Source organism: Archocentrus centrarchus, chromosome 11 (assembly GCF_007364275.1).
Source record: "Archocentrus centrarchus isolate MPI-CPG fArcCen1 chromosome 11, fArcCen1, whole genome shotgun sequence".
Taxonomy (NCBI): domain Eukaryota; kingdom Metazoa; phylum Chordata; class Actinopteri; order Cichliformes; family Cichlidae; genus Archocentrus; species Archocentrus centrarchus.
Genome location: NC_044356.1, coordinates 9932332 through 9953719, shown reverse-complemented (window position 1 = coordinate 9953719; position 21388 = coordinate 9932332). Strand labels below are relative to the sequence as shown.

General features: G+C 43.2%; 2 protein-coding genes across 2 annotated transcripts; both read right to left on the bottom strand.

Annotated features, from left to right (window-relative positions):
* Positions 1 to 3735: 3735 nt before the first annotated feature.
* On the bottom strand, positions 3736 to 9805 carry eva1bb (eva-1 homolog Bb (C. elegans)). Its single transcript, XM_030741505.1, has 3 exons — positions 9376 to 9805; positions 4853 to 4993; positions 3736 to 4438 (listed from the first exon to the last, which is right to left on the bottom strand). Exons 2-3 carry the CDS (start codon positions 4917 to 4919, stop codon positions 4005 to 4007), a joined length of 501 nt encoding a protein of 166 aa, XP_030597365.1. The 5' UTR covers positions 4920 to 4993; positions 9376 to 9805; the 3' UTR covers positions 3736 to 4004.
* Positions 9806 to 15995: 6190 nt separating this feature from the next.
* Positions 15996 to 18789, bottom strand: lsm10 (LSM10, U7 small nuclear RNA associated). The gene is made up of 2 exons (XM_030741506.1): positions 18695 to 18789; positions 15996 to 16640 (listed from the first exon to the last, which is right to left on the bottom strand). The coding sequence occupies exon 2, from the start codon at positions 16624 to 16626 to the stop codon at positions 16213 to 16215; it is 414 nt and encodes a 137-aa protein (XP_030597366.1). The 5' UTR covers positions 16627 to 16640; positions 18695 to 18789; the 3' UTR covers positions 15996 to 16212.
* Positions 18790 to 21388: the final 2599 nt, after the last annotated feature.

Below are 21388 nucleotides of genomic sequence, written 5' to 3'. Positions count from 1 at the left end.
GAGATTAAAACATATTTAGGATGATATTACGTGTTTATTAAGAGAGATGATACTACAGCATCTTTAAATTGTTTTATTGGACCAACTAAACTAAAAAGGTGATTTAGTTTGATACAAATCTTCACATTTTTTGCAGGCAGAAATTTCTGCATTGATTTTTAAACCACAAAAATAAAACCAGAACGAAATTTAAAAAAGCAATTATATACTGTTTACAAAATGAACCTGACCTGAACCTCCACTTGAAGTGTGTAATTTGGACTCTGCTGCCCCCCTCAGGATGGAGTTAGGTTTGGCAATCCCTTAAATTTCTAACATCAGGTCAAAACGCCAACCAGCATTATTATTATAACAAAATACCTGCAAAAGTAAAAATGGAGTCTCCCATAGAGACTAACTATGGGAGAGAGAAGACAAACTTTAATGTCCATATAAACATGGGGAGTAAAGGAGAAGAGCTCAGTGCATTATGGGAAGTCCCCCAGCAGTCTGAACATATAGCAGCATAACTAAGGGAGGGTTCAGGGTCACCTGATCCAGCCCTAACTTTAAGCTTGATCAAAAACGAAAATTTTTAGTCTAATCTTAAAAATAGAGAGGGTGTCTGTCTCATGAATCCAAGCTGGGAGCTGGTTCCTCAGAAGAGGGGCCTGAAAGCTGAAGGCTCTGCCTCCCATTCTACTCTTAAGTATCCTAGGAACCACAAGTAAGCCAGCAGTCTGAGAGCGAAGTGCTCTGGTAGGATAATAAGTTACTTTGAGGTCTTTAAGATCCAACAGAACCTGATTATTCTGGACTTTGTATGTAAGCAGGATTTTAGATTAAATTCTGGAGACGGTGAAGGGAAGTTGATGCTTTTAGCTTCAGGAAGGTTTTTGAAGCAGCCTGATTGTAATGAATTACAACAGTCCACCTTAAAAGTAACAAATGTACGAACTAAATAAAGTTTTCAGCATCACTCTCAGACAGGATGTTCCTAATATTAATATGATTACGCAGATGAAAGAAAGCAGTCCTAGCCATACCCGATACTTTCAGCTTTTAATAATCACGGCTGAGTTTTTTTTGTCCATGTTAAAGTCCTGCATTAATGTAGTTAAGATGTAGCATTAAAGGTCAGGTGTATGCAATCCTCACAAAGATGCATATCAGTGTCTCAGATTATTGCAAACAGGCCAAAGATCCCACTTTATCTTCTCAGAGTGTTCAGATTGATGCGAGTCCACTGAATAAAATGTCTTTATTTTCACTGTAAAAACCATCAAAATATAATTTACCCAAACATACATACAAAATTGTTTACTATTATTGTATTAATGAATTAATTAATATTAGTATAAAAACCTGAAACAGATTTGGAGACTCTCATAAAGTCAGAAAAAGATTATTTTTCAGGGATGTTTTCATTGACCATCAGTCAGCTTGTGAAAAGCTGTTTTCTCCCCATCCTGAGACAATCTCCGATTCAGGCAACGCCACTCAAAACACGACAGCTGACAGAGACGGGACACAAGCTCTCCGGCTGTAACATAATCGACCTTTTCATGGTGCGGGAGAGAAATCCAGCCAGCAGAAAACTCCCGGGAGTTTACTGGGATCCACTCGGAGAAGCTCTGCATTGATAGTATAGTGGAGTTAAATGATTTTATTCATAGCTCCAAACAGACGTGTCTTTACCAGAGAGACGGTGCAGTTGGAGCTCAAAGTGAGAGGCAGGGAATGATGGGGGGATGTGGGAATTTTGGAAAGGGAAACACAAGAAGTGACAGGGTCAGAGACACGAGCTGGGAAAAGATTGGAGGGTTTCTGTTAAAGGAAGTTCTCTCTGCTCAGGTTTAATCAGATAAGTTTAGTCATTAATTAATGTTTTTAAAAGTCTGCTCGTGTGGTAAAAGAGAGACTCCAAAGGTTTTGGATACATTATGTCCTGTAACGCCAGCTATCACCAGTCCCAAGCAATTTCAGCCCCCACTCACGTCTTGACCCATGTGACCTCAACATGATGGTGATCCTTAACAGCATGATTAATAGTGGGTCAATGACCCTCAGGACCATCTCCAAGGGGACAACCTCCCCAGGGGTTAAAGCTTCTTGAGTAAAACAAACCAAAAAGAAGTCCAGATACCTTCAGCTAAGACACGTGAGTCTGCTGTTACCTGGATGACTGAGAACCTACAGACATCCAATAAGGTGATCAGGATCAAGCCGTATAAAAGTTCAAATGTTGCCACTTTTATTATTGTATATTACTATATAGTTAAACTTTAAAAAAATTTTTTTACAATAATTTAGCGTTTCGGTTAAATTAATAAAAAAAGTATTTATTGTAAATGGCTTCTCAAGACTCAGCTGCAGTACCCTCATTGCCCACTAGGGGGCCACTCTGTTCTAGTTTATTTGATGCACATGGCAACTTCAGAGCCGAAACATCAAGCCAACAGGGAAGTGCCAGAAACTGCAGTACCTCTGAGTGCCATTTGAGGCTGACTCCAAAACAGAGTCAATCATGGCACATTTCCTGCCTGGTACCTCTGTGAGCAATTTCCCGTAACCATGGGTGGGATGGATTTTTTTTATAACTCATCCACCAGCCCCAACCAGTCGCAGCAGATGACTGCCCCTCCCCGAGCCTGGTTCTGCCGGAGGGTTTTTCCTTCCCACTGTCGCCAAGTGCTTGCTCATGGGGGGCGTTTTGATTATAGGGTCTTACAATATAAAGCTCCTTGAGGCAACCGTTTGTTGTGATTTGGCGCTATATAAATAAAAGTGAATTGAATCCACCTGGATAATTGAGTTCAAGTAAACTGTTGGATATGTGTCCCAGTCAGCATCTGATAGGCCTGTTTGTGCTGTTGGAGCATTTTAATGGGTTATTAATTGTATGGTCGAGTACTGACCGTCCTAAATGTTTGTGCTGCCGCTGAAACTTCAGTGTGGGGAGTCAAAATCAGTGGGTGATGTCACGGAGGCCACGCCCATTGGATGTTTTTTTTCAGCTGTGCAAAAAAATTTTCAGTTGCAGAAACAAACTTCCATATTGTGGCTGTTGTGTGTCATATTAATGCTTCATGCTTTCACCTCCATTGTGGCGATTCAAATGAATTAACACTGGCTCCAGACGGAGCATGAGCAGTATATTAATATTTTTCTTTATTGATCCTTTTTAAAAATTGTTTATTCTTCATTGTGGAAAAAATGAATATAACATCACTTCTTTATTAAAAAGTGGTTCAACTTTAATTATTCACATTGCAAAGATGAATAGAGGTGAAGCTAAATAAAATTAAAAACCTGTGCAGAAAATCTGTGATATATATGATTAAGGAAGCTCAAAGAGTCCAATATTGCATCAAAAATAAATTACAATTATGACATTAAAAAAAAATATAGAGAAATATAAAAACATACAAAACATATAACCCTGAAACTCTAAAAGAATTTGGTACATGTTTGAAATGCTTATTTTATTGTAATTTTTGTGGCTCTTTCTGTCTTTTTACTTCACATTTGTATTTTAAAAATTATTTATTTCATAATGCCACTTAATCTTGACTGATAAAACACCTGAAACAAGAAAATAAGTGGGATAAATATAACTTATGAATTTTAAAAAGGTTACACTACCATAAATATTTTGTCTATTCATATTTATTTTGTAATACTGCTATTCTTTTTAGGGACTTAAAGAAAATTCTAGTATTTCATTGTGAGTAGAATTATTTTCTTTTTTTTCCCCAAAAATCTATCAATGCAGCCATCCATTTATTTTTCCATTTAACAAATTCGGGGGTGGGGGTGGAGCCTATTTGTTTCAGACATTTTACACAATAAAATTGTGATTATGACATAAAGTCTTTAATTGGTGAACATAATATTTTTTTCATAACGTGGGGAGTTTGCGCCTTATTCATTTTTAATCTCTTTGTGCCTCCATACAGAGAAAGCACGTTTGTGTGCAGTGTCGGTCCCTTTCAGTCTTTTTAAAAGCTCAGTCCAAGTCTCCCTCAGTGGTAATGAACTCGTCCAATAGTCCCGGTCCCTGTGACCAGGATGTCCGGCTGCCCGTTCCTCCAGATCTCCCTGACGATTCGCTCCCTCTCCTCCAGACGCCTCGCCTTCTCCAGCTCCTCGGCAGAGCTGAACACGTTCACGCTCCTCAGAGTGCCGTTGGACTGGCTACTGTGGTCACTCAGAGGACCCACTGTCACTTTAGGGCTCTCCACATCCACCGCCACGTCCTCTTCTCCTATGCTCTCCTCCTCTTCCTCCACCTCCTCCTCCTCGCTGGACTCTTTGAGCTGTCTCTTTGACGGAGATGGGGGAGGTCTTCTGTGGCGGCGAGCCCTGCAAGCGATGCCGGCCACCAGGAGGCACAGCGCCATGAACAGCCCGAAGCAGACGCCCATCATGAAGTAGAGGGCAAAGCTCTCTGGATTGGCTGAACAAGAAGAAGAGGGGGAAAATGTACTCAAATGCTTGATTTTTGACACGTTTTTCCTACTCTTGGCTCTCTGTGATGTCATTAAGAAGGGATATCCCAAATATGGTTGTCTGAGGCACAGTGTTATCTACGGCACACAGCTCTAGCTGCGAGCACAGAAGCCCCACCCACTAGCTGTTTAAAAGTTTCTGTTTGCGTGAGGCAGCCAATCAGAAGACAGCTTGTTTAAAAGATAATGCTAAATAAGGATTATTTTCAGCTGTAAATCATGCAAAGCTACTCTAGTAGAGCCTAAGAATGAAAGCATGGCGTGGTGCAGCAAGCTGCCTGTGGTTTTATACAGTCGTGTAATGACCCCTTGAGGGAGTCCCCTTGTTGGGAACCACAGTTAAAGCTGAGCTAGGTTTTTACCTTTGATGTGAGCGTAGGTCGCCATGCTGTTACTGAGCAGCTCCATGTCTCTCTTAATGGGTTCCATCTTGGTTCACTGTGGGTTCAGACATGCACCATCTCCTTTTACGCATTTACCTCCCGGATGACCCGAGGCAGATCCTGTCAGGAAAGAAACAAACAAATGCTTTCAAAGCTCGAGTTCATCCAAAACAAAGTGCTTAAAGCCTGAAAGATGCATTCTTCCAAAGCGCCACCCATCATTCTTCTAAATGGGTGTCAGAGGTCAGGAGACATTGTGTTCCTCTGACGACACTCAGGCCGGGCAGTGAGGACGGCAACGAGAAGTCTGCCGAGACCGATGGGGATGTTTATGTTTATGAAGGGGGGGGGGACTCCTTTCCAGCTCAGAGTTTTTATTTTTTCCCAGAGAAAAAGTGACACATCAGGTTTCACGTGTTCACTCCAAGAAATCCCCACATGTGCCGGAAGCTCGGGAGGAAATGAAAAGGTCGAGTTCACCCAAACGCAGCCCCTTCCCCAAAACAATGGAGCTGACAGGAGTTTAGTTTGTGTTCCACAGAACGTTCCCGACTCTGATAGTATACCTCACAACAGGGATGTATAGGTTTTATACAGTGAACTTTTCATTTGTATTTAAATACAGTAAGAATTAACAGGAACTATTTCTCCATCGCTGGTTTGTGAAAATCTTTTGTGAGGTGTTATTAAATCTGCTGAAAATTTAGGTATTGTTGTAAGTTTGAAAACTGGGCCTATTATTCTTTTATTATCTGTCACATACGAGAGGACACTTTGTCAGTTATACATGTTAAGCTGCTCGGTAACATAAACATCTAATCAGCCAATCACACGGCAGCAAATTAATGCATTTAGACATGCAAACATGGTCGAGACGACCTGCTGGAGTTCAGACTGAGGAAATATCCAGTGACGAGAAGGGCCAGACTGTGCAGCTGACACATCTGCAGCAACTATTTGATGCTATCATGTCAACTTGGACCAAAATCTCTGAGGAATGTTTCCAGCACCTTGTTGAATCAGTGGCACAAAGACTTAAGGCAGCTCTGAATGGAAAAGAGGGTCCAGCCCAGTATTAGCAAGGGGTACCTAATGAAGTGTCCAGTGAGAGTACAAACATAAGAGTAAGACATCTGTAGCATGCACTGAGGAAGGAGCTCCTCACAGCTGTGGATGGGGGTTAAACAGCCTCAGGGACGTCTAAAAAATACAAAAAAAAAATAGCACCTGAATCTCCGGGAGAAAGTGTTTCCCATATTTATCAAAGAAAGTTCACACAAAATCTCTCCAGTCCATCCTCTCAGAATTAAGAATACCTGCACCACATCAACTCTGTGGATTTCCTCATTGGAGCCTCTTTTTATAGAAACAATTTTCTTTTCTCAAAACAAGCTGCATTCTTCTTCTGTTTGTTTGAGCCGACCCTGCATTAGGAGCTGCATCAGGCTGAAGTGGATGGATTCGCTCTGGTCCCAGCTCGCAGCTGGTCCCACGGTTACAGTAATTCTTGACGTAAACACGATGACTGATATTTCCCACCCCCTCACATTCCCTGTCATTACAACAACAATATGCGTGGGAGCCAAATGTTTTTCTTTCTCCTGCTCTCACTCTGGGGAGAACAAAACCGTGCCCTCTTTCCAGTCGCTGCTGGTGGGGGCTCGGGGCGCTCTCCCACCCAAGATCTTTATCCCAGCGACTTTTGGCAGCTACAGCACACTCTCAGATGCTTTCTTTAACTTGTTTCTGGGCAAATTACAGTTGTAGTCCCTTTGTGGTCGGCTCGGGGCCCATTGACTCATGGGAACTGGTGGTTCTCAACCAACGCTGCCTTCTGGTTGGAATTTAAACAAAGATGAAGCGTGACTCCGTCTGTGCCCTCAATTTGCTGCCCCCAGACCTTAACAGCATAAGTGAGCAATTTACTTTTCAGTTTGGCTCGACTCAAACGATTAAAGACCGGATTCACACCCTGGACTTTTACACGTTACAGTCAGGATTGTGGCATTTATCACACTGCGAGTATCACCTTATTCTTATTGGTGTTTTCTTTTCTTTGATTTGTATCCTTTAAGAACCAATTAAAACATTTCATGACAGAAAACCCCTGAGATTAGCATAAAAACTCAAAACTCTAGTCGACATAAACATTACACATGAGGAACCAGCTATTACGTCTTATGTAACAGCAGGGTGCGATTTGTCGGGGGTGGAGGGGGGATTTCCTTCTGTCTCTGCCAAGTTATTTTTATCTCCGGTGGGGATAGAAATGCATCCCATCCTCCAATTTCTTTACTGCTGCACCTTGAAAGAGTCCACAGCACCAAAACCAATCAAATCAGGAGATGATTTCCACTGTCAGCACTGTGAAAGTGAGATGACACTGTGGGGGGTGAAAACTACCATTAACTAAATAAAAGAGAAACCAGGTAGACTCACCAAAAAAATAAAATAAATACTAGAAACATGTCGATCTTTGACATCAGAATTCCCTTCAAAGTTGTGCAGCTTCTTACGTGTGTGCAGCTTCTGGGTCTGAAAAGCAAAGCTAACACATTAACCTGCATTATTAATAAGAGGCCACTAGGGGGCGACTCCTCTGGTTGTGTGCTTGTATAAGGGGAAAAACAGCCCTCATCTTTCTTGATTTATTGCCCAAGCAAACACTTTCCTGATGAGTTTATGGACTCAGTTTCTACTTTCAGGTCATTTTTTGTAAATTTCGGTCAGTCTGCGGAGGTTCTCGGTCATCCGGGACGTGGCAGTCCTGAGTGCTTAAAAAGAAGGCTTGTGGACATCTTTAAGTTTGTGAAGATTTGCTTCTCATCCCACAGGCTCCTTCAGTTCTAAAGCTGGGTGAGAGTCCAGGTATTTAACCCTGTGGAGTCCTCACATGTGAGCCAAGGTGTGAGAAAAGGTGTGGGTCATTACCGTCACCAGGCCCAAAGTGTGCAACCCATCGTCTGAGCTATTGAGGTCACCTGAGGCAAAGTGTGAGTGGGGCTTGAAATCCCCGGGAAGGGAAACTGCCTCTTTTACTCCTCTCTCAAACCGTCTGTCTTCTCGGTCCAAAATGTGAACACTGGCATCCTCGAAAGAGTGCCCGTTCTCCTTTAGGTGCAGGTGTACACCTGAGTCCTATGTTGTGTCATGCTTTTGTGGAGTTGTTGTTTCTGAACACTCCTCACTGCACACACTGTGTGCTTGGGTGTTTTTGTCTTGGGGATGAACCTGGGACTCTCAGCCAGGTGTTTTTAGAGCTGAAGAAGCCTCTTGGATGAGACGTGAGACGTCTTCACAAACCTAAAGATCACGCAGGGTATATCAATCACAGCTTGTTAGCCAGTGAGGTTTCAAAGTCAGATCCAAGCCGTTCGCTTTGTCACATGTCACCAAGACGGCAACTGCAAAAACTTATAAGCTCACAGCTTCATAACGTCCATCTTTTGTGCCCATGAGATGGCAGTAAAAGGCAAAGCCGCCAAAATTGACTTATTTTTATACTGAATGATCAGAAATGAGTGACTGAGACCATATTTTCCCACAGACTTCTAGCCTGCAGGACTGGAAGTCTTCACTTTTCAGACCCATCAGTGCATCTTTTAAACTGTTTTGTAGTTTGTGTATCAGATTATTTCTGGGGCAAAAACTTTTTAATCTAGCTTCACTTTAATTGCAAAATCAATTCAGTATTTTTTTTTTATTCTAGTGCAACATGAAGGCTTTCAAAAAAATACTGGAAAAGTCTCTTCTGCCAACGTTCTCCTTTGTTTTAAGAAGCTAACATTTTTAGGACTTAATTACACAGAGAAATGACCCAATCACCACTTAAAGAGGCGCGCTGTTGTTCTGTTTCCTCAATTACAGACTGAAATCGCGAATAAATATTTTCCTGCACGGCTCCACGACTGGCGGTTTGTGGTGAGCTGGGAGCACTACACAAATACCGGAGGGAGACAAATGTCCATTTTATGCAGCCGCAGTCTCGGGCAGACTGATTTAACACCTAACATTTCCAGACAAGTCCAATAACCTCTCAGCCGAACTACCCAGAAGCAACGCTGCAGCTGTTTATGTGAAACCCCGTAAAGTGCTCGGCCCTCCCACACTTCCTGCTTAGATAATCCTATTTAAGTCAGAGGAGGAAACCTGAAACGGCTGAAAATAAGACTTTTTTTTTTTTTTTTAAACAATAGTCAACACTGCTTCCACAAAAATGTGTGCACTCTCAGATGAGGAGCTGCTGCCAAAAGCACTTAAAGAAAGTGAGATTGAGAAAGACGGAAAATACATGTGACAGCATATTCAGTGTGATATAATTCTGGGCATGTTGTAGCAAATCCGCTTGTAAAAACCTTTTATTATCTGCAGTGTTGGAGACCACACTAATAAACTACTTTGGTGCCTGACAGCAATCTGACAGACAAACATGACCACATATTTGCTAAAGGATGTTAAAACTCTGCCAGCTGCCCTGCAAAGATAAAGTGAAACTCACTCACCTTGGTCATGCACAGGTTGACAGGTTCAAATCTTCCACTGCCAAACAAAGAATTCAGATCCACGTTTAGAGCCGGTCACTTAGATCAGACTCCCATCATCTCTCAGGCAGAAAAGCAGCAGCGAGGGGTCGTGGGTCATTCGGCGTACGTGACAGCTGAGCAGACGCTGCTGGACTGAAGAGCGAGCTGCCCTCCACTGTGATTCACTCCCTCTCATCCCTCAGAGGGAGGAGGGCCAGCCAGCAGTGGTCCAGACTCATGTATTGGAGGAGGTGTTTCCTTTTCCTGAGAGGAGCGAAGCCCATGTATCTGTCACTGGCATCAAACTTCAAAGTAAAAGCTCCACCCCCCCCTAAAGTCTTTTATTTGAGCTGTTCTGCTCCAGAGTGTCCTCTGAAGGTATGAACCACACACTCCTGACCAGAGGGAGGTGATGGCTCTCCTGCCTGGCCGCCCCAACACTGAGGTCTGTTCACGGTTAAGCCAGAAGGGTGGAACAGGAAATAGCGAGGTGGCTGCCGTGGGCATGGGGCCATGCTGCTGTGGGGGCTCCTGGATTAATTGAGCTCTTTGTATTTTGATCTCAGCCTCGAGGGGAGTAGAAAGAGTTTGGCAGTGCAGTCTGTAGAGGAGGAGATGAGACAGACTGATACTTTTTGGGGAAATCTGACTTGGACTTCACAAAGCCAGACGTGTCGACACGTCGACCGGGACATACAACTATTAACTGCACTACTGTGCCAAGCAACCAGCCTACTGTATGTAGACTCAACTTATTTTAAGTGACTGCTTCAAATTCTAATTCATAAAGCAGCAAAAGAGTCCTTAAACCAGTCCAGCTCTCTGACGGTAGCAGCTCATACTGAGCCGCAGAACAGAGGATGGATCACAAAGTGCACACTGGTTGAAAACTAATTCCTATAATTTTCAATGCAGTGTGAACCAAGTGTGTTAGCTTTAATTTCAAGGACACAGGAAGGTTCCTGAACCATGCAATTATCCCATATCTGATTACACTCAACAAAACAGCCAAAACATCATTTATTTTTCTGCAGCTACATAGAGACGGCGTTTCCATAAGAAATACTGTATCTGAAGCAGCTGAGAACACATCCAAACAGCATGGATATATGCCAGGTTAGGGTGTTATCAATGTGGACTTGAGTAATTGGCTGGTTATGAATAACCACAACACTACGATCACCAATGTGTGGGTCAAAAATGAGACGAGTCGACAAGCTGATGCTCTTCTGAGTGGTCGATGCTTCTATTGTAACTGACCAGAGGTGCAAAGTATTAAAGTACTCCACTATAAAAGTATTTCCATTTCAAAGGTTGCTGGTTCTATTCTGGCTGGATAAAAATCCCATAAGGAAGGGCATCCAGAGTAAAAACTCTGCCAAATCAGACATGTGAAGCTGTGGAAACCCCCGTGTGGCGGCACACGTTGAACATGAGACTTACATGCAAACGGAGAATGTAACATTGCACAGGGATGATAAGAAAATGCAAAAAAAAAAAAAAGAGATTCATAATGATTAAAAGAAAAAACACAGATGTTAATAATTATTGTATGTGTGATGATGATGATGATGCAAAGTTTCATCAAGAAACCCAACACCCACTAAGGAGGAGATAAGGTTCATACAGACATCACAATTATTCAACAATACTCACAGATTTTTTTAATAATAGTGGATTTATTAAACTTTAAAAAAAGAGAACTTGTCTTTTTAGGAGATCGGCCAGCAAACCCCTGCCAATCATCAGTTACTAGGGAAAAACTTGGAAAGGTGAGGAGTAAACTGGAAATGGTGAATTTTCACCTTCAAAGTAAAAGCTGCACCTTTTTAAATGTGTTCAGAGCAAAAGGTACAACTTTTGCTCTGAAGGTTCAGTTTGTGTCCAGTTTCACCGCTCAGTGAACAGTTGGAGGGTGGTTGCAGACAAATTGGCACCTTCCTATGGGCGACCGCAGCAATCGGTTAGCAACCAAAGCAATCACAAGCAGGTTTTCCTCTCAGCAACAGAGGAATACACATTTTTCCCAAGCAACCAGAGATCGCGCGCCAGGGTCTCTTCACATGTCTGACTGAGGCCTTCATTAAAAAGACAACTTTATTTTTTTCAACTTGAAAAAACTAAATAAATTCATGCAAACTGAACTGAACCTGACACTGCGGCCTGTTTGGAGGGAATTTAGACTTTGGTGGAAGCCAAACTGCAGTTAATTGCACAGATCTGGATATGAGCATCCATCATTTTAACAATACGTATGACAGAAAATAAGAAAAACCAACACAGGCCCCCTTTAAAGACTAAGAGACTGACTACAGCAATGAAAGCAGGGTTTCTTTCACTATTACACTGCTGAGTTTTTCCTGTAACACTAACCCAGACTCTTAAGTATTGCAAAAGGACTGTTTATGTGGTTGTAAAGTACTATTCTGAGTTTAGTGAGTGTTGATGTGGCACTCGCTGGTGTTTTTAGCACAGCAATAAGTGGTTATTATGTGGCTGCTGTCATTCAGACACTCAGGGTTGGTCAAGAGAAAAATATGTCCCTAAAAACACTGAAGCCACAGCTCCAAAACAATGATCCAACTGCTGAGGGACATTCCTGTGTGCATATTCCTCCTAATTTAACGCACTCTGTACCGGCTGGTGAACCTCCGCCCTTTTTATCCACAGTGCAGGGTTTATCTGCTCCAGCTGCCTGTGTTATGTCAGGCTTGTCCTCTTCCTGACGCTGTGTAGGAATAACATAGCTCTTTGCAAATTCTCCAAATTCCCAATCGCACTGTGCACAGGGAGAACAAGCAAAAACACTCTCTTCCTTTCACCCTCGTGTCCACCGGCTAAAACAGGGTGGATGTCACAGTTGGAGCGCAACAGCTCGCTGATGCAGAGATGTTTGTGGAGCCGTGGAAACAGGTCGGCTTGTTTTTCCCCCACCAGTGACTAATGCTTTCCTGCATACAGGCAGTTATTAACTTTGGGCTGTTTTTTCACACACAGACAGATGGGGTTTGTGATGCTCGCCACTCACCAGTAAATACACTGACCCTCTGTGTCAGTGTCAGCTGTAATACAAGCCCCTGCTGGAGCAGAGAGATTAGTTTCAGGAATAATCAAGTAAGAAAAGACGATTCCTTCTGAAAGTTTACAATTACGTTTCAATCTAATGGATAACATTCTGAAGGATGGTCTGCCCAGAGATTTTTAATATTGCAATAGCATAAAAATATGATGCCTGTATAATTAATTAAGTTGCTGGGTGGAGGGAACTATTAGAGTGCGACACATCAAAAGGGCCTGAATGACAGCGAGGAGGTTAATAAGACCGATAATGAAACGTTTTGTTGTGGGGAGCTAACCGCGACTGTGGGACAAGTTAACTAATGCTTACATGCCTTTAAAAAAACAGAAACAGGGGCCAAGTTCAGCAAGCTGCAACCTCAGCGGGCTTTTAAACGGAGCCTTCAGTGGCCACTCGAGGTTCCTAAAGCAAGTCAAATCCCAAAAGACCCCCATGTTAAAAAGGATTTTGCTCTCTATGGATAATTTTCTCATTTATAACTGTATGGAGTTGACTCCATCTGGATACCCGAAAGGTTTAAAGTTAGGCATGGCTGCTTTGATTGACAGGTGTGCCACAGGCAGCTGTACCTGCTCGGTGGCTGCTAGGCCCCTCCTCCTTGTTTGTGCCTTTTGGAGTATTTTTTAACTGAACTGTCAGACTATTACTGCAGCACAAACTGACCAAGAAGTTTGTTTCAGTTTTCAACACAAACAGTATAAAAGATGGACGTAGCCACTGTGACATCACCCGCTGGTTAGTGAAGGCAGCCTCGAGCTGAGCCTCGTTTCTGAGTGAGGGGTGGAGCTGACTCGTCAATCATAATCACATGAGCCAGTGAGGATCCTACTTTCTGAATGACCGTCATTTATAAAACGAACTTTAAAGTGTTACAGAGGTTAAAGCTGAGGGCCATGTTCCCATAAGCATTTTATTAGTGCCGATGCTTCTCTGGCTGATGAACTCAACAACTTCTTTGCGCGCTTCGAGTCGGGAAGCCGACAGCCCGCTGCGCTCCCGGCCGGAGGGGCGGAGACGTGAGGAGGGCGTTTAGACGTGTAAACACCAGGAAAGCGGCTGGACCAGACGGTATTAGTGGACGTGTCCTTAAGACCTGCGCTGACCAGCTGGCACCTGTGTTTACACTGATATTCAACCTCTCACTGAAACTGTGTGTGATTTCTACCTGCTTTAAAAAGTCCATCATAGTCCCAAAGAAACCACACCCCAGCAGCCCCAATGACTTCAGGCCCATAGCACTCACCTCAGTGGTGATGAAGTGTTTTGAGAGACTCATCAAGACATTCATCACCTCCTCACTGCCCACCACCCTCGCCCCACTACAGTTTGCATACCGGCCAGACAGATCCACAGATGACGCCATAACCTTCCTCCTCCACAAGACCCTTTCGCACATAGACACTGGTAAGGGGAACTATGTGAGAGTGCTGTTTGTAGATTACAGCTCAGCATTCAACACCATAGTTCCCTCCAGGCTGGTCTCTAAGCTGCTGGACCTGGGCCTGGGCCCATCCCTGTGCAGGTGGGTTCACAGCTTCCTGACCAGCAGACCACAGGTGGTACGAGTGGGTCACCTCACCTCATCCTCCCTCACCCTCAACACTGGATCCCCCCAAGGCTGTGTGCTCAGCCCTCTGCTGTACTCACTGTACACCCATGACTGCGAGGCCACGTCAGAGTCCAACGTCATCATCAAGTTTGCTGACGACACTGCTGTTGTGGGACTAATCTCCCACAATGAGGAGACAGCCTACAGGAGAGAGGTCTCCCGCCTGGAGAACTGGTGCCAGGAGAACCACCTCCTGCTCAACGTCAGCAAAACAAAGGAACTGATTGTGGACTTCAGCAGGAAGCAGCAGAGGGACTACCATCCACTTGTCATCAGTGGTGCTGAGGTGGAAAGAGTGGACACTTTCAAATACCTGGGAGTGACCATCTCACAGGACCTGTCCTGGACTCATCACATAAACATCACTGTGAAGAAGGCCAGACAGCGTCTCTACCTCCTCAGGCGGCTGAGAGACTTCAAGCTCCCACTCAAGGTGCTCAGGAACTTTTACACCTGCACCATCAAGAGCATCGTGCGTGGGAGCATCACCACCTGGATGGGAAACTGCACCAAGCAGGACTTCATGGCCCTAAAAAGGGTGGTTCGTTCAGCTGAACGGACCATCAGAACCACCCTCCCCAACCTGCAGAACATTTACACCAAGCAGTGCAGGCTGAGGGCCATGAAGATCCTAAAACAGCCCAGCCACCCCGGACACTCTCTCTTCTCCCTGCTCCCATCAGGCCGGCGTTACCGCTGCCTGAGGACTAAGACTGAAAGGTTGAAGAAGAGTTTTTACCCACAAGCCATCCGTCTGCTCAACTCTGAGCCCTAACTGGACCATTATTGCACAATGTAAATATTATAATCTATAATTCCACGTAAAAGTGTGCATAGTGTATAGTATATAGAGTATAGTGTATAGTGTGAATTACTTTTTTATTCTTATTCTTCTTATTTATATGTGTGTGTATATATGGTTGCAAGTACAAAATACATTTCACTGTGCATTGTACTGTGTATAACTGTGCATGTGACGAATAAACACTATCTTAATCTTAATCTTAATCTTAATTAGCACTCATTAGCAGATATTTGTGAACTGCACCTGTGCAGTTTATTTATGCAGCTTGATAATAAAGCTTACTAGCATTAGCTGATAATTTAGCACCAAAAAAAAAAAAAAAAATGCTCACAGAAGCTCAAAATCATTTGGTGACATCATAACTACATCCATCTTCTATATACAGTCTTTGCTCAGAACCAGAGGCAGCCAGGTTCTTGGTTAGATTGTGGGACAGTGTTACAGTAAAGCTGGAACACAAAGTTAGGTGTCATGTCCAGATGCTGCAAACAGGCTGTAGAAAATACTATCAAAATAACTGCAGAAATATATCAGATAAATATGAGTAGGCGTGTCTTCATATTTTTGTCCCTTTGTTGTGTTTTAGGCACAAAAAGTGACTGATTTAGGGTATTCTCTACGGGTAAGATACACGACTCGGCATTGTTTCTAAGTCAGCAAAATGTGAGAGAATTTGTGGTGCTGTTCATGTTAAACCCTTTGTATAAAAGAGTGTTTATCCCTGGATTGTATAATTATATTGAAACAGCTTTCAAATCATTCTCAGATGGATCTGATCAACTAATCAAAGGCTTCGCCACATAAATACCCCCGCAGACATGTTCATCTGTTATAAATTGGGGTAAATGAAGAAAATTACTGCCTAATTAGCACTGTGATGGTGGAAAACATGGAAACGAGTGTGTTAGAAATCAGATTCTTTTTCTGAGCGTTTCCATCACGTCTCAAGTAAAAATCCCCCAAATTCTCCGGGTCCAGCTTCATGAATGTTGGTTGTGATAAAACGAGACACACGTAAAAGAGCTTCTTTGTGATTTTGTACCTTCTGTAGACCGAATTAATCAAAAAGAATAGTTACGGTGTTGTATGTAGAAAAGAAAATATTAGTCAGTCTGTGTAGTTTTATTTTGAAATATTCAAACATGGTTACTGATAAAGACGTTCCCAGTATTTCAATTATATCTTAGTGTACCTGAAATCTCGTTTGCATTCTTGTCCCTGGAGTCACTTTGTGGCCCTTGAGGGTGTAAACTGGTTCAGACTGGTGTCCTCAGACCTCTGAAAATTAGACAAGCAGCATCTTTTCTAAATTAAAAAAAAAAATTATTTTGCTTTCTTGGCAAACTCTTTCCTGCCTCCGCCTTCACTGCCAAAGTTGCGGACGCGGTGAATCTTGGCCAGCTGGCTCTCTATGGTCTTCATGATGTCCCTGTGGTCGGGGATGTGGACATAGCGGACGTTCCTGCCGGTGATGAACAGGTCCTGCAGCTGTGTGAGCTGACCCCGCCGGTCCCGGTACAGCACGTCCTCCAGGCGTATGTTCATGAAGGCGTCTACACTGACCACGCGACCGCGCGCCGTGCTCTCGTTTTTCAGGTCCACTGTGGTCACCTCACCCTGCAGGCCCTGCAGGAGGATCACCATGCTGTTCTCCGCGATCGTCCGCTCCCGAATAGAGTTCACCACTTCAACTGTCCCCACTCCTGACGACCGAGCCTCAGACTCCTTGGACTCCATAGACTCTGAGATACCTGCAGGCAAGCCGAGATGGATAACTTTGGATTAGTGTGCCGTACAGCGTTGGTGCCTGAGATTTGTTTCTGTGGTTTACTGAAGCAAAAATGAACAGAAACCAAAAGTTGCACACTTTGTGGTTAGAATATCAGAAGTAGAGAAAACAAGCACGTGTCAAATAATATCTGACTCTGCAGCCAAGACAGAAAACGTCCTGCACAGCCTAAATGTACTGCAGTTGATTTATCTCATTTTTCTCAAATCACATCAGCGTTTAATAAAGATCAGAGGCTTCAAATAGTCCAAAAAAAACAAAAATCCTTGATATCTAATCACTGTTTTTGATGGAAAACGTCGAGGTGAAGGAAGAAGGTGAATTTGAGGCTCAGAGAATCAACACTAGACTCAACAACAAACAACAATGCAGATAATGCAAACTGAGTTAAGACCAACCTTAAACACACTTTATTTTAATAGCTCATAATCTCACTTTAGACTGTTTTTTCATATATCTAAACATTCACGAAAGGCAACAACTTAGTTTCATTGTGGTGAAGGTTCAAAATATATCAGCAGGTTCAAGCAGGAAGTGGAAAACTACCATTAAAATTTACATGACAGATATTTTATTGATCGCACAAGAGAAACTACTGTTACAGCAGCAGCATAAAGAATAAAAATGAAAAGCATAATCTACAATAAAAGCATTGTTAAAAGTACCACAGGCCCATACTGAAAGCCTTATGTGAGGTAGTACACAACAGTGATGAAATATGATAACAAAACATGGCGTTAAAGCTGAAATTGTGCAAGAGAATTCTAGCAAATAGTGTATACGGTGTTAATAAATGATGTGTAGTGGAGTAAAAATTGGACAGCAACTTCCTTGTGACTAGGGTTAAAAAAACAAACTGTGTGCTCAACCTCACTCAGAAGTTAAGTGTGCAACACCCTCAACATCTGGGCAATTGCACAAGTCACCTGGTGAGAGGCAACCAGTCTCCAAACACTCACGTTCAGACTCACACTGACTGCAGTCACTCTCAGAAAGATTGGCGAAGGTTTGCAAACAATCACCTTCTAATTGATAAATGCAGACAGACTGCCAACATGTCACAATCAATCTGAGTCAGTCTGCAACTCTTCTGCGATGTCTCTTTGAAAAGGGATTAATAAAGTTTAATCTAATCTAATAGGAGACTCAACTCAACTGGTTGCCAGTTGGTTGTATTCTGGTTATAAGCCTAGATAGAAAGAAAGTGACTGAGTGCCTGTCATCCTGCACTATTTAAGGAGAAACGTGTGAGCCAGCTCTGTCAGGTTCTGGCTGGACTCTGAATTAGGCAGTTAAAGTGAATTCATGTTTACTTTAAATTTCTGTGTATTATTTGCAATTTTCCACAATTCATCACAGTTCATTGCTGTATTATCACAAACAGATTGCATGTATTTGCCAACTCGACCCCATTCCATCACAGACTGGCTCCATCTTATGGCAATTTTATTGCCAGCTTGATGCACCAAAGTCGGCTTAAACATAGCAACTAAATGCAAGTGGTTGCAGTCATAGTCCCCGTCTTTGAAGCAACTATTTGAAACAACAAGATCACAAGTCCTATGGAGCTGTGTGACTGTAGCTTTAGAAACTTTACAAAGCAAAAATGATTATGTGACCTCAAGCAGAATTGTTCAGCCTTTCAGAAACATGATCAATGAAGCAGATCTGGAAGCGGTCGTGGTGCAAATACCAGCAGACATTAATCTGAGGTGTAAAAGACCGTCCTGAAAGCTAAACGTTTTTGCCATAATCGAGCAGCCGTGGTTGAAACACTTCCAGTAGCTTTCAAATCAGCCCCAGTATAGACACATTACAGCGGGATATAAGTAATAACAGAGGATATAATAGCTGTAACTAAATCTGCAGAAAACCTTAAACATTAAAAGCCTGACGCTCCATTTTGTGTCTGAAACCTCAGAGTTTAGTCTCTCTGTTGGCTTTAGCGGCGACACGAAGCGTAAAAGCTGAGCGTCAATCACAGCTTCACCCGCCGCTGCTGCGAGCAACATTTACCTGAAACACTGATTTCATTTGATAACGACACACCGGCCCTCCGCCATGAACCGCTCCAACGCGTCAACACGCCGGTTTTCCCGCATAAACACTGACGGAAGGGCAGCGGCGTGATGACGTTTCACTCGACGTCCCCTTTGGGTTTTTTTTTTTTTGTTGTTGTTTTTTTTAAGAACTTTATTCAAAACGAGCTTTTTTACACTACAACCCAGCACAGAGCAGAGGATGAACATGAACTGCTTTATCACGGGAAACTATTTTTTTTTTTTTAGATATATATGGTTTGTTTTTCTATACAAACAAAGTTTAAATTAAAATGATTAAATTTGCTCCTTATTTTGCCAAAAATAATGCCTAAAATATGAATTAATTAGAAATCTGGTAGTGCCTGGGCAAATTACTCAGCTTACGCAAACAGCACACGTTTAAACACACGTTTACGACGAACATTAAAACAATGTGCCTTTAAGCTCTGTTTTTGATACAGGATGGGGGTGCTGATGCTGGGACGTCCTGGACAGTGGCAGCCGGACAACAGCACGGCACACCAGCCTTCAGAGCCACAGCTCCCTCCACTGTTAGTTCAAGGAAGCCAATTCTGGAAAAGAAACGTGCCAACAATCTCATAAGAAGCTCTCACAGACCAACTATTCCCCGACTCACAAAACAAGAATATTTTACACCAATTACACAGACTTACTGCAATATAATTAAAATTCCTTATATTCCCCCCAAACAAAAGAAACATCCATCCATCCAGTTTCTTCCGCTTATCCGGGCCTGGTGGCGGGGGCAGCAGCCTAAGCAGAGAAGCCCAGACTTCCCTCTCCCCAAATGTAATTATAAATTACATTTTTTATTTTTTATCCTTAAAAAGAATCACTCAGACTGCAGTAAGGATAATATGTCTTCTTTTTTGTGTACACTTAAAGTATTTAAAATAATAATAATGATAAAATAAAAAGCTGGATTAAGGCAGCGCAAAGGCTCTGAATCAAATAAACCTACACAAGCTTGTTTTTTTTGTTGTTTTTTTTAAAGAAAACCAAGACGACAGCGCCCCCTGCAGCTTGCTGCAGAAAATAAATAAACTCAGTATAGCCTCTTTCCCATCGACAGGGTTCCGGAGCCGGAGCCGTGAATTGAACCGTTAGGCGGGTTTTCCACCGCCGAAACACTCGGTGCTCGGCCGAAAAACGGGTTCAATTCCGGCCCCGCAAACTAGCTGGTCTGGAACCAGCAACCCGTGCCGAAAGCGGCAGAGAGGCGTGACGCTGCCGTCTCAACATCAAGTTTTCTACCATATTACATGTGTATTACATGAGAAAAGCGAAGCGATTTTCACGGCTGTGAATTAGGTTGGGCTCTAAAGGCCCTCCAGGCTGGTCTCTAAGCTGCTGGACCTGGGCCTGGGCCCATCACTGTGCAGGTGGGTTCACAGCTTCCTGACCAGCAGACCACAGGTGGTACGAGTGGGTCACCTCACCTCATCCTCCCTCACCCTCAACACTGGATCCCCCCAAGGCTGTGTGCTCAGCCCTCTGCTGTACTCACTGTACACCCATGACAGCGAGGCCACGTCAGAGTCCAACGTCATCATCAAGTTTGCTGACGACACTGCTGTTGTGGGACTAATCTCCCACAATGAGGAGACAGCCTACAGGAGAGAGGTCTCCCGCCTGGAGAACTGGTGCCGGGAGAACCACCTCCTGCTCAACGCCAGCAAAACAAAGGAACTGATTGTGGACTTCAGCAGGAAGCAGCAGAGGGACTACCATCCACTTGTCATCAGTGGTGCTGAGGTGGAAAGAGTGGACACTTTCAAATACCTGGGAGTGACCATCTCACAGGACCTGTCCTGGACTCATCACATAAACATCACTGTGAAGAAGGCCAGACAGCGTCTCTACCTCCTCAGGCGGCTGAGAGACTTCAAGCTCCCACTCAAGGTGCTCAGGAACTTTTACACCCGCACCATCGAGAGCATCATGCGTGGGAGCATCACCACTTGGATGGGAAACTGCACCAAGCAGGACTTCATGGCTCTAAAAAGGGTGGTTCGTTCAGCTGAACGGACCATCAGAACCACCCTCCCCAACCTGCAGGACATTTACACCAAGCAGTGCAGGCTGAGGGCCATGAAGATCCTAAAACAGCCCAGCCACCCCGGACACTCTCTCTTCTCCCTGCTCCCATCAGGCCGGCGTTACCGCTGCCTGAGGGCTAAGACTGAAAGGTTGAAGAAGAGTTTTTACCCACAAGCCATCCGTCTGCTCAACTCTGAGCCCTAACTGGACCATTATTGCACAGTGTAAATATTATAATTTAAAAAGTGTGTATAGTGTATAGTATATAGAGTATAGTGTATAGTGTGAATTACTTTTTTAAAAATTTTTATTCTTCTTATTTATATGTGTGTGTATATATGGTTGCAGGTACAAAATACATTTCACTGTGCATTGTACTGTGTATAACTGTGCATGTGACAAATAAACACTATCTTAATCTTAATCTTACATTTAAAAAAGAAATCACCACATTTGAGGCACTGGGAACCCAATCTTTAAGGATTTTTTCTGTTGTTTAATTATCAAAATTGCTCCCAATAATTATTTTTTGTTGATCAACAAATCCATTAATCAGGATTCTTTGTTGGTGATATTTCTTTCTGTGTCACTTCTGTTAATAAAGTTA